A 13,873-nucleotide genomic window follows, 5' to 3' on the forward strand; every position below is an offset into this window, starting at 1 on the left:
GGATCAGGACAGGCATCACACTGGAAAATGGTGTCCTTTCTGATCCCCCTGTTACACCACACTCTGCACTTCTTCTGGGGTCTCCCTTTCTCCAGTGTGGGGGACGTCACCTGGAAAATGTTCTCCTGGTGCGATACGGGGTCCCTCATATCCAGAAGCGCTGGGTCCGCTCCATGGCTGCTAAATATTAGGGCTCTATTACTACTTCTGATATTTTCGTATCGTGCCGCAAGCTACAGTAGCTCGGGCAGCGAGGGACCAGAAGAGGGGGCGCTGGTATAAAAGTTATCCCCGTACAGTGGTAACCTTTATCCAGCAGTGGGAAGATCAGTTCCCGGACGATCTTTCCACTTGTTCCGAGGATGGGGGGGGGGGGCATCTGGGGGCTGCATTCGGGTGTCCCTTCCTACATACACTCTAAGGGTACATGCACACTGCGGAATGGCGACAGATAACCCTTCGTGCATTCCGCAGTTGGCACCCGCCGGCGGAGTGATGCAGGCGCACGTCTCCACACGTGTCATAGACTCCATTCTATGCACGGGCGGATTCCGCTCTCCGTCCAACGTGTTCATTCTTTGGATGGACGACGGAATCCGCCCGTGCATAGAATGGAGTCTATGACACGGGTAGAGACATGCGCCCGCATCAGTCCGCCGGCGAGTGCCAGCGGGTCGCCATTCCGCAGTGTGCACGTACCCTATATCTGTAAGTGTACCCTGAGGTACTCTCACAGAGTTTGGAGAATTTCACACCATACCGTCATCTCTTATTGGGACTGTACTGGCGGAAAAGACGTGTCTGGGGGGCAGCGTACGCTACGCTACCCCCAGACACGTCACTGGATGATGAGGATGATGAGGATGAATGGAGGAAAGAAGGATCCCCCCCATTCATCCTCACTGGCTGTTTCGGTGTCGGAGGCAATAATAACGTATCCCTCTGACGCCGAAAACACCCTGGGGGCCATCTTTATACGGGGATTGGTATATGGGGTATGTAGTGGTGTAGTGTCAAACTTTATTCAATGTAGTGTGGTGTAATCTGGTGTTTTTTTTACGTCTTTTTTATTACAGTAAGTATAAAAAAAAAAAACCTACGCCAACAAAGGAGTTGCTGATAAATGCCGCACTTATGTGCGGCACTTATCAGCAGACCGTGGCAGTAGAATATATAAAAAAAAAACACCCTACGCCAAAAAGCAGGAGTTGCTGATTAGCAGCGCACTTTCGTGCAATGCTGATCAACACTCAGCGGCGATAGGGTGCGGAAAATAGAAAAAAACAAAACAAAACTTTTTTACATTCTGAACGTCCCTGTAGCTGCTGATAAGTGTATTACACATATCAGCCGCTAGAGGGCAGCAGAGCGCAAAATACGGAAAAAGCCGACGCTGGAGCGGAAAATAGCCGAGAGAAGCCGAACGTAACGTCACGGAGGAAGCCGAAGACCCGAACGAACACGAGGATGCCGCGAACTCGGAAGACGCCGATCAGGAGCCCGGGACAGGTGAGTAATGTACAAATACCTGCTCTGGACAGGTATTTACTATTTTATGGGACTCTGATCGCCGTGCCACCGGCCCGATCGGGCCGGTGGCATGGCGATCACCATTACTTTTTACACTAATGGCGGTCGGTGCCGTCCTCGGCCAGCACCGACCGCCATTTTTTTTCCGGGTCATCGGGTCACCGATGACCCGGAAAGGTTCCGATCGCCGCTATTGGCTGATCTGAATTGATCAGCCTATAGCGGCGATCGTAAGCACGGGGGGTGTTAATCACCCCCCGTGCCGACGAGCAAAGATGGCCTGCTATACATTATAGCAGGCCATCTTCCCCGACCGCTGTGTGTGAACACACAGCGATCGGGGAAACATCGGGCGTACCTATACGCCCGTTTGCGTTAAAGCCCACCCTGCGGGGGCGTATAGGTACGCCCGATGTCGTTAAGGGGTTAAAGTTGAAACCTTATAAAAAAGAAAGTAACATAATCAGTTATAGTGTGTTATGGTGTGCAAATCAATAGGAACGTTTTTCTGTAATCATTTCAAAGCACAGACGTGTAAATAAAAGCAGTGCAAACACTGTTTGCTTAAAGGGAATTTGTCACCAGCTTTGACCTCAGCAAAGTTCTGGGTGTTCCTAAACTAGTTAAGTGTTCTGACTCCTTGGTGGCGAACTCTTTTCTCGGTTCTGGGTTGATAGCTCAACTGGTCTTGTGTATCATGCTGCAACCTACCCAGCTTGAGACCACTGGAGCTGACAATCTGGAGGAGAGGGAAAGCTTTCTAACCCCTAAGACAGGACACTTCCCTGGTTTTGAAATGCCCAGTGGACCCTTGAAGATTTATTAGAATACCAGATGGGTGATAATAATATTTCCTTCATTATACTCTGTTTAAATGGTAAAATATGTTTGAATTAACTTAAAGCTTACCTGCCAGTATCCCTTTCTAGTGGGGACAAAGTAATCTTAGTGTTTACACTGCTGTTATTGAGCCCCGCAGAGTCCCTTCCATGGTGCACAGCTATTTCTCTTCTCCCTCTGTCACCTGTGGGGCTCCTGATCCAGTAATGTCATGGCACCACTCAGTGAGTGCCAATCAGTGAGTGAGGCGGGGCACAGCTGCAGTCATTGATTGGCTAGTTCCTGTGGGGCCACAATGATTCAGGAGCTCGAACGCTGACAGAGAGCTGATAAATCTGGCCTATGACTGACCTCTATATCACAGGTTTCTGGCATTGTTAGCAGTTTTTCTTTGTTTTTGGTGAATATTTAGTTTGAAACATTGAAGAAAATCAGCAGAAAAAGACCACCTGCTCCATCTAGTCTAGTTCTGAGTAGCTACACACACACACACACACACGAGAGTCTGCTTTATATCTTTGCCTTATTTATTCAGAAGTCACCCCAGGATCATTACACAGAAGTTTCTGAGCCAGTTCTGCTTTAAACTAGTTTAATAAATAACTCAATTGGTGTCCGATTTGTAATTTGTGAAGGAGCTGTAGTCAGAGTCGGGAGTCGACTCCTGATAAAATTCAGGAGTCGGCGTTAGAGTCAGAGCTGAGGCTCACTGACCCCACAGCCCTGGTTGGCACTATGTTAGAGAATGATTTACAGTACAGTACTATAAGTGGCATGTTAAGGGGGGAATTCACTGGGTTTGTTTCCAATGTGCTATGAATGCCAACTTGGTGAGCCCTACACGTTTAACTACGTTAGCTGAAATGCAAATACCCCTTTAAGTAAAGTTGTTAAAAATGATAGTGACCATTTGAGGACCTATTTAGCAGTTTGATGTGGTATAAAACCGCTGACACCTTACCTAAATACTATATTACATAGAATAATTAAAGAGAAAATTAGCTATGCAGCAATCACACCACACAATGGATTTAGTATATGTAAGCAGGGTAACACTTAAATTGGTGTCATTTTCTATTAAGTGAGATAAAACAAATGAGCCTTCCCTGCTTAAAAATGGATGATGTTGATACAAGGATTATAACAGCATGTCAATGAAAGTAAAATGTTATTAAGTCACAGAGGAGCATATTTTTCAAGCAGCCGTGAGAGCCGTGTTGCTATGGCACTTGGCAAGATGGACATCTGTTGGATGGCCCCCAAGTGAAATCACGATTTGTATCTGTTTCATGGCTTTTAACATATCTTTTTATTGCCACTTCTTAATATTTTGCTAATTGTTCCCACGTTCCTTCCAAAGCGTCCTTCTGCCAGGGGTATGATAGGCAGTACTTGCCAATTGTTGTTCTAATAGGGTCAAAGCACACCAGAGTTTTACAGCATTACGACTAGTACTGCCAGTATTTTATCGTTAAAACTGTGCCTTTAAAGGGAATGTGTCGCAAATTAAAAAATTTTTTTGAAAGTCTTAAAACTGAATTTGTTGATTTTTTTGTTAATTTATGTGTTTTTCATTTTTTTTTTACATGTAAGGAAATATGAAAAATTAACGATCTAATTTTTCATATTTCCCAGTGATGGCCACCAGGGGGAGCTCCACCAGTACACTGCTGGTAAAAGCAGCCTGAAAGCCGAATGCTGAAAAAAAGAGGCTGTCCCTGCTCAACTGCTCTGACATCATCACCTCCCTCCTCTTTTCACAGGAGAACAAAGAGGGGAAAGGTGATACTATGTGTACTGCTGGGCAGCACCATTTTGTTGTTGTCTGCACAGCAGTGCAGATAGAAGGAGCATGCCCCTAGCCTTTCATAATGCACCTCAGCTGCTGCAGAACCGTATACAGCTCGCCCACACTCACCTCCCTCACTTCTCACTGCCCATCCCCCGCATGCACATAGGTAGAGGAGGTGTGTGTGCGTATATGTGTGTGTATATATATATATATATATATATATATATATATATATATATATATATATATATATATATATATATAAATAATATGTATGTACAGGCTAATGCTCTGGTGTCAGTAGTGTCACACATTACACACGTAGAGAGAGTGTGTGTGTGTGTGTGTGTGTGTATATATATATATATTATATATATATATATATATATATATATATATATATATACACACACAGTGGTGCCTTGGATTACGAGCATAATTTGTTCCGGGACCGTGCTTGTAATCCAAATCCACTCTTAAACCAAAGCAAATTTTCCCATAAAAAAATCATAGAAATGCAGACAATTGGTTCCACACCCCAAATATAATGATTTATTATTCTGAATAACGTGTAAGACTAATGAAACAAACATTCAGAAACAGCAGAATCTGTGATATTGTAAGTTACTGTACAGTAATGGAGAGGATGGGAAACACAAGGACTGACAGAGACTGCAGGGAGCATGAAGGAATGAGCAGGGCAGATGTGGGCACATACATGCAGCACTCTCTGTCCGGGGAGAGAGGGGTTACAGCTATGGAGAGATTACCTCCACAGTCCTGTCCCCTGATGTAAGCCCCAGCCTGAAGTGGATCTGATATGATTTGGAAGGTGAGGGAGACTTCCTGGGTCAGAGAACAGGGCTGTAGACCCCGCTATGCAGACCATGCCCCTCCCCCTCCCCCTCCCACCCAGTACAGGGAGCTCTTACACCAAAGCAATGCTCTTACACCAAGTCACAATTTTGAAAAACTGAGCTCTTAAACCAAAACGCTCTTAATCCAAGGTATCACACACACATACATACTGGAGAGTACAGGCTATTGTTCTCTGGTATCAGCAGTGCCACACATTACACAGGTAGAGGAGGTATATATAGATACAGAAGAGAACAGGCTATTGTTCTCTGGTGTCCGCAGTGTCACACATTACAAAGGTAGAGGTGGTAAATATATATACACATACACCTCCTCTACCTGTGTGATGTGTGACACTGCAGACACCAGTGATACGAGCGAGCAATATCCTGTACTAATATATATATATATATAGACAAACACACACTTACGTACAGGCTATTGCTCTCTGATGTCCGCAGTGTCAGACATTACACAGGTAGGGCTGCGGGAGAAGCCGGGGGTAGGAGGAGCCGCTGGGGTGACAGGGGGGAGAGAGAGGCTGGGGTGACGGGGAGAAGCTGATGTGGCAGGGGGGAGAGAGGCGCTGGGGTGACAGGGGCAGAGAGGCGCTGGGGTGACAGGGGCGGAGAGGCGCTGGGGTGACAGGGGCGGAGAGGCGCTGGGGTGACAGGGGCAGAGAGGCGCTGGGGTGACAGGGGCAGAGAGGCGCTGGGGTGACGGGGGGGGCGGAGAGGCGCTGGCGTGACGGGGGGGAGAGGCGCTGGGGTGACGGGGGGGAGAGGCGCTGGGGTGACGGGGGGGCGGAGAGGCGCTGGGGTGACGGGGGGGCGGAGAGGCGCTGGGGTGACGGGGGGAGAGATGCGCTGGGGTGATGGAGAGGGGAGAGAGGCGCTGGGGTGATGGGGGGGGGAGAGAGGCGCTGGGGTGACGGGGGGGAGAGAGGCGCTGGGGTGATGGGGGGGGGAGAGGCGCTGGGGTGATGGGGGGGGGAGAGAGGCGCTGGGGTGACGGGGGGGAGAGAGGCGCTGGGGTGATGGGGGGGGGAGAGAGGCGCTGGGGTGATGGGGGGGGGAGAGAGGCGCTGGGGTGATGGGGGGAGAGAGGCGCTGGGGTGATGGGGGGGGAGAGAGGCGCTGGGGTGATGGGGGGGGAGAGAGGCGCTGGGGTGATGGGGGGGAGAGGCGCTGGGGTGATGGGGGGCACGGGGAGAAGACGCGGTAAGGGCAGGCTGGTCCCTCGCAGTACAGTTACGGGGCCGGAATGAGCTTCGGGCACGGACAGGCTGTAATACACCGTCCCGGAAGCTCACAGCTGCAGCCTCTCGGTTACCGGACTTCTCTCCTGCTCTGCAGCGCCGCAATGTCACATGGCCGCCGAGCAGGAGAGAAGTCCGGGCACAGAGAGGCTGCAGCTGTGAGCTTCCGGGACGGTGTATTACAGCCTGTCCGTGCCCGAAGCTCATTCCGGCCCCGTAACTGTACTGGGGGGACCGTACTGGCTGGCTGCTGGCAAGTTCAGTGTGGGCGGGCGGACGCGGGGGGGCGGGGGGAGAGAGCTGCACAGAGTTCTCCTGCCCACTCACTGTGCGGTCTCTCTCCCCCCCGTTCTAGTTCCTCTCCTGGACGTCAAAATAATGGCCACCCCGCCCCAGGTAAGCTGTGTACTGCGCATGTCTATGCACATGCGCAGTACACAGTGACGGAGCCTCCAGTTTGAGTGAACCAGACGGACTCCGTCGGTTCACTCCAATGTTATGGAGGTGCCGTATAGTGTCTGTGTGTGTGTCGTGAAATGACGTCACACACAGACACTATTAAAATGGCAGCCCCCTGTGCATACATTAGTTTAAATAAAAGACACTCAAGCCCAATGTAAAAAAAAAAATAAAAAATACAACACATCTATTTTTTCTTATTACTTTTCATTAAAAAATTTTCAAAAATGTGACACTGTCCCTTTAAGAAGGTAGCTGTTCCATTACTCTTCCTTGGCTCCTTTCACCTTGCGTTTTTAACATATTTAGGTTTTTTACTGTGTAAAATACTTAGGGTGCAGTAAAGGTATCCAGGTGCATGTTACAGTGGTATCTCTGTTCTCGAACTTAATTGGTTCCGGCATTTTACTGATAATTACAGACTAGAGAAAGCACAGCTATTTTTTTTTTGCAAAATCACCACCACCCCTGGCTGCCCGGGTGATCGCTGATCGTCCAGGCAGCCCATAGGATATAGCGGCAGTCTGCTGCGGCCAATCCTATTAAACAGAGCGGCGGCAACAGATCGCTGCTATACAAGTAGTTTATCTTTCAACATGTTGAAAGACAAACGACTTCAACAATCAGCCAACATAAACGATGTGGGCTGATCGTTGCTTGCCTCCTATTCCACGGGACGATTATTGGCCGTAATGGCCGATACTGGCCAAGTGCGGCTGATAATCGTTCCATGGAATAGGGCCTTAAGCCTGGATAACCTCTTTAAAGTGGTGAGTTCCAGTCCAGCCTGATAGCCACAGCCACTAGTGCCGCATGTAGGAGCAGCCTTAGGGTGATCATTAGGTTTGGTAATTTGTTGGTCAGAATTAAAGGGGTATTCCGCCCATGGTATAAAAAAAAATTATAGAGGCCGCTGGTTTTAACCCCTTAGGCTCTCATGACATAGCGGTACATCATGGGTCCTTGTCACTTAAGGACCCATGACGTACCGGTATGCCAGTGGGTCCGGCAGCGCTATGAAGTGAGCTCAGGAGCTGAGCTCACTTCATAGCACATAGAATCTAACCTGCAGCTATCTCCCTATAGTCCATGGTTTCTTACCTTCATCCTCGGTGCCGTTTCTGTGCTATTAACATTTTAATATTTACGCTAATTAGGCATCTTGGTTCACTGGGGGCGCCAGATCAGTGCACTGTGGGAAGTAGTCCCGACCCCAGTGCACCAAAACACCTAGTTAGCATAAACACTATAAAACAGAGATTTCGGGAAATTTCTTACCTTCATCCTCAGCACCCCATGCTCTATAGGGAGGTATCAGCAGTTTTAGAAAATTCTCATTTTCCCTGGCCACATGTAAAAGCACTGCAAGTGAGGGCCGTTCTCACGCACATATTAAATCCTGATCTTTATGACTATTTGCTATTACTGGCCATTCTTCGTTAGACTGCAGTAATAGAAGCTCCATGTAAATACAGATCAGGGTGTGCTTTCTTGGTAGGTGATTTTGGATCTGACACTTTCTGTTGCTTAATCTCATTTACATGTCCGCAGTGTTTCTTTGTCCCAGTCTGTACTTGCAGTACATTAAAATTGCATAAAGCGCTTTATTAGCTCAGAATTTCCGACACCATTTTTTCCATGTTGTCATAAATCATAATGTATCTTCTGCAGAGTTGTTGCAGTGATATGTACTCTGATAATGAAATGCATGTCTCTTATAGAGATGCCAGACTCTGCCCTGACAATACTTGGAGCTTGTTGCAAACTTCATCTTCTGCCAGCACTTTATGCCCTGGTGAGTATTACAGACACACATTTGTCATTTTGGAAAGTTTGGAGCCATCACTGTAGGTAAATGACTGTGTGGTTCTTTTCATTCTTATTGTGAAATCATTTTGAGGCATAAGGGGGAAAAATCAAAATGTTTCTATAATTCTTTTTCTATTTTTCCCTTATTCTGTATAATGACAGAAAAACAATAGTCCCAATATTAAACATTTGGTCATGAACCCCATATAAACCAATAAGATTAATAATTTTACATGCCTGTTAGTGCATATGGTCATCCAAAAGGGTAGTCCACCGCTCAGGACCCCCTCTTCCACTAAGATCCAGGAGCAACTCTCATTCTGTCAAATACCCAGTCATCCTTGTCTTAACAGCTATTAAGTTGAAAGGCAAACATGTAATACCACATTGGTAAAATGAGCTGTTTGCCAGGGGCATAACCTGTGGCGATCGATTGCCCAGTGGCTGCATTTTGAAACGGGCGGTCTCTAAGGACCCTATTACATGGGGCGATCATTACACAATTGCATGGTTCTAACCTGCAATAAAAATTCTTTGTTGGTTGCACATCACCATGTGTAATATGTCATGTGCAGCTTAAAAAATAGTGGGAATAATAGTGAGAAAGGGCTGCATGAATGATCTAGTCATTGTTCGTGCAGCCCTGCTCAGTTGATTACTGAGCTGTATAATAGGAACAGCAATCTAGGAGATCTAGGAGACCATGTAATACAGCCCTTGGCCCTTTAAAGTGTCAAGCTGATTTTTTTGCACATAAAATTCATTATCGATCGAAATTTGGTTCATCACTTCATCACCGGCTCCTTAAACACCTGTTGGACACCTATTATTTCCAGGGGAAGCCGCCTCTGAGTGTACATTTACTCCGATGTAGAGAAAATTACATGCCTGCCATTCAGATGAATGTCTGACCATGAACTACATGGATGGGCTAGGTCCCCGGCTCATAGCTAAGCAAGCTGGGGACTTTCCTATATCATTTCCATATGCTCTAATAGCATATAAGAAGCCCTTGAAATGATCCACATTTTTTATTAATGTAATATTTCATACTGTCCTGTGAGGGTTTCAAGTATTCAGTACTTAAAATTGCTTTTTCTAAGCGCAAGAAAGTCTGCTATACAGCTGCATCTACGGCTCGCACAGGAGTTGTAACTCCCATGCAATGCTATGGCTATCATATTGTAACTTAACCAGGCAGATGTGACATTCAAAACTAGTAGGTAACACCACCTCTTTAGCTGCACCGGTATTGAGTGTTTCCTCACATGACAGACATAAATAGTACCAAGAAAACTCCACTGATTTTAATAGATTCCATTGGGTTTCCAGTATGGTGCCCAGTATGTTTAATGGAAGCACCCAGCAGTTGTAAACCTAGCCCAATAGAAAAAGAACTGTGTGTATGAGGTTGTTTTTTTCTAGTAATAATTAGAGATGATCGAACATCGGAAAATCTTAGGTTCTATAGAACTGGAACCTTATCGAACCTTCCCCGCATTTGATTCCCGATGCATTCCGGGTCCGTTGGGAAGGAGGCGACAGCCCGGGTACCGCCTGGAATTCCAGGATTCAGCCTAGATAATAGGCTGTATCCCGGAATTCCAGGCGGTACCCTGTCTGTCTCTTCCTTCCCCATGGACAGGGAAGGCATCGGGAATCAAATGCAGAAGGTTCGAGTCCTATAGAACCTAAGACTTTCCGATGTTAGATCATCTTAAGTAATAATGTGGAATATAGACACAGAAAAGACACCTAAATTGCAGATGATTCAACCCAGAAAATATGGACTCTAATAAAAAGTGGATAAATGTGAAACTTGAAATGGGGTCACAAAGGAAATGTTACTAAAATAGGTTTGGCAGGGATTGAAAGCCCCAATAATGCTCTTTATGTTTCAGTGTGTGTGTTGTGATCTGTCTCTTTATTTAGTTAGTGCAGCGAGGCCATGCTGTCTTGGCTAGAGAACAAGCATTTAGTATGCAGAGAAGATCATACCACAGCTTGTCTGCTTATGAGATTTCCTCAAGGATATCACCGAGACAAATATCATTGTTGTCTAGAAAGGCAGACAATGAGGATATGACATTTTATCGCATGCCGTATACTGCACGCATAGATTTAATTTACTCTTTAGGTATTATGTATTAGCCTGGTGACGCGTATAGAGATTAGGCATTAAACCTAGTGAGCTGAAAGATACAAGTAATGAATAACAATTCGTAGGTTTAGATTAAGCTGCGATGAGGTATATAACTCTATCTGTATTACAACTATATATAACTCTATATCCTTTATCACTACTTAATCGAAACATATGAAAGAAATTGGGGATGACAGCATCTTATTATATACTAGGAAGAGGTAACTTCATGCATACGTTAGATCTTATACACCCGTGCATAATATGATGCTGAGTTATACGGAGCCGTAATCTGGTACCCAAAGATTTCCTTATGACTTGTACTGGCTAAAAGATTCTTTTCAGGTACCATATAAAGCCTACAGAAAATAGTGTGGCAATGTACATGGGACCTCCATACAACTGTAAGGCTCTATAGCAGTGGTGGGGATCCAGTTTCATCTTTAGCTGTCCGGGCATGATGGGAATTGCAGCAATCTAAAGCTATGAAGGGGAACAGGGTTAATATTACCTTCATAGAAATTTAGAGGGAAATCTCTTAAAATGAGCGTCAAGACTATGCCTTGCTCAAATGAGGGTTTGGGCAGAGGGCGTGGCAAAGTGGGAAGGCATGCGCCTCGCAGTAAATCCATTATGGGGCATGGGGGCAGGGATTTGATAAATACTCACCTTATCGTATATTTATGGGATATGCCATATTTATTTTATCAGAATACAGTATTAATGATAATATAATAGCAGTTATTTTGCATATCCTGACCCTATACCCCTCTAAAGGGCTACAAGAAGAAAAGATCCTCTCTCTGCACTCCCCTGATGTCCTGCTGGAGTGTCTCTGCTGTCAGCAACTGACTGCAACCCGCCACTTATGAGACATACTTGTCTCAGCAGTGACTGCCTACTCGTCACTGGCCATGGCACTGTTTCATCTCAGTCAGTGATGGTCTGGCGGGCTGTCACTCCAGAGATAAGTCCGCCTTGGCAGTGGCGGGGCCACAGTCATCAGGGACACCAGAGATGCCGCAGCAGAACATCGGGGGACCACAGAGAGGTATACTTAGGCTTTTTATAGCTATATAGCAAAAGCTCTCGCTGGATAACACCAGCTACGTGCAGATTTTTGCCAAAATATGTGCCATTTCTCCTTTTATTAAAAGTTGATGTGGTCCATGTTCCATTTTCTCTGGAGACCACACATTTCTGTCATCAGTTGCTGAGTGTTCAGAAAAGTTGCTGATTATCGGGACAATTTAGGTAAAAATCTGTGTAAACTGCATAAAAATATAGGCTAAATCTTCTTGACCATTTATTTTAGCAGGGTGTACACATGTAGCTAACTGGCTTGCCCTGCCATGATCTTCGCTCATATTTTTATTGCTTTATTTTTTTTACAAACCAGTGGAGTAATTACAAAAAATTCCAATGTCAGAAGTTCAGACCAGTCCAGCGCACGTTGTAATTGAAACTTGGAAATAAGCGGCGCTCACTTGCCGCTAGCGATGCCTCACCAGAGCCTTCTAGACTCGAGTGCTTGTTTAAAACTATAAATCATAACCTTTCGGCCTCCGGGATTAACTGTGTTCCTGTATTCTTTCTTTAATTAGCCAAACATCACATCACATGAAGGACTTTGTTCAAGGACAGAACCATTGCTGTCTGATCTCATCGACCAAGGCACATTTCAGATTGTACAGAGGTTGTTCTCTTTATCTAATGTGAGGCTGGAGATGAATGGAAATGCCATGCGTGCAATAACCTTCAAGGATCCTGGCTTTCTCCCACTTATTCTTTACATTGCATTGTCAGGTTTTTATGCATTAATAAAAAACCGAAAGTTCTGAATTATGCTGGACTTTATCCTGGGTCTGACCTAGAAGCAGAGGCATACGGATGGAAGAAAAGCGTGTGTCACAAATGTATTTTTTTGTATCTATCATATGTATTCATATATGTTTTTATTTCATTTTTCATAGACACAATTTGATTAACATTTGAAGAGTGAACGGTTTCTGTGTTTTTTTGGGTTTTTTTTGTGACTATTAATACTTGAGGTTCCTTTTTACACCATGTTGTTTCAAGGTTCAGGATTATCGGACGATGTGCTAATATTTTTTATGTATTTTTAATATACTGACTACCTGGACACTACTGGAACAATCCCACTGCATATTATGTTGTTTTTGAAATCCATGCATATATAGTAATGCTTTAAATGCTTCGACGTCATAAAAAAAAATAATCTGCAAACATGGTTTCTGTACTCACCCTCCTGGGTCCATCTGCGTTCAAATTTCCCGCAATTCGCAGGTCCCCAGAGCTCAGGTCGGCGGCATCTGTTCTTCTCTTCTGCATCTTTGGCTGTGAGGGTCAGATGACTGACAGCTTGGTCAGCCAATCAGAGCTGAGCAAGCTGTGAGTCATCTAACAACGTAGCAGTAGGGGGGCTGCTCTACCTAGTTACGCCAGCCTCCCTTTATGAGACGTCTTTGACACAAGATAATGTTTTAATTACTGTCAAAAAAAACAAAAAAACAACAAAGTTGTCCTTGAAGATCGCTCTAGTAGTAACTTTAATCAGACAAAATTTAAAAGAAATAGGACATACCGTATTTTCCGGTGTATAAGACGACCCCCAACTTTTCCAGTTAAAATATAGCGTTTGGGATATACTCACTGTATAAGACTATCCCTCTTCAAATGTACACCAAATAAAATTTTATAAAAAACATCAGACGGCAACGAGATTTATGAGGTAGAGCCGGAGGTACAGTAATACAGGTAGGATACAAAGGCTGGGCAGATGGATGTAAGAGGTGTGTTTTTCTGGGCGCCACTCTACTGTATCTTTTTTCCATATCCCAGACGCCTGCAGCTTGCTCTGCCCTTCATACAGTCGCCACATCGGCAGTGATGTAGCCGTTTTTTAAGCCCCACCACCACCACCACCATATGCGGTGAACGCAGATTCTCCAGTACAAAGTTCTTCAGCACCCGCCCTATAAAACGACACCTGGCGTATAAGACGACCCCATGACTTTTGAAAAGATATTCCTGGCTTAAACAGTAGTCTTATACGCAGGAAAATACTGTATTTAATAGCATCCTGGGTAAATCTTGTAAGCGACACATACCATATTGGAATAAACGTAGTAGGAGTAATAGGAATAAACCAATGTGGTTAACT

At 45.3% G+C, this 13,873-nt stretch overlaps 1 protein-coding gene across 1 annotated transcript in view; it reads left to right on the forward strand.

The window, feature by feature from the left end:
• Positions 1-13,420, forward strand: part of GSDME (gasdermin E) — a 103,260-nt gene extending 89,840 nt beyond the window's left edge. Inside the window, exons 9-10 of the mRNA XM_069958775.1 lie at positions 8,459-8,532; positions 12,294-13,420. Coding sequence (XP_069814876.1) covers positions 8,459-8,532; positions 12,294-12,530 — 311 coding nt within the window. The 3' untranslated portion in view covers positions 12,531-13,420. The remainder of the gene's footprint in view (positions 1-8,458; positions 8,533-12,293) is intronic.
• Positions 13,421-13,873: the final 453 nt, after the last annotated feature.

The sequence above is a fragment of the Dendropsophus ebraccatus genome, chromosome 2 (assembly GCF_027789765.1).
Source record: "Dendropsophus ebraccatus isolate aDenEbr1 chromosome 2, aDenEbr1.pat, whole genome shotgun sequence".
NCBI classification, from domain to species: Eukaryota; Metazoa; Chordata; class Amphibia; order Anura; family Hylidae; genus Dendropsophus; species Dendropsophus ebraccatus.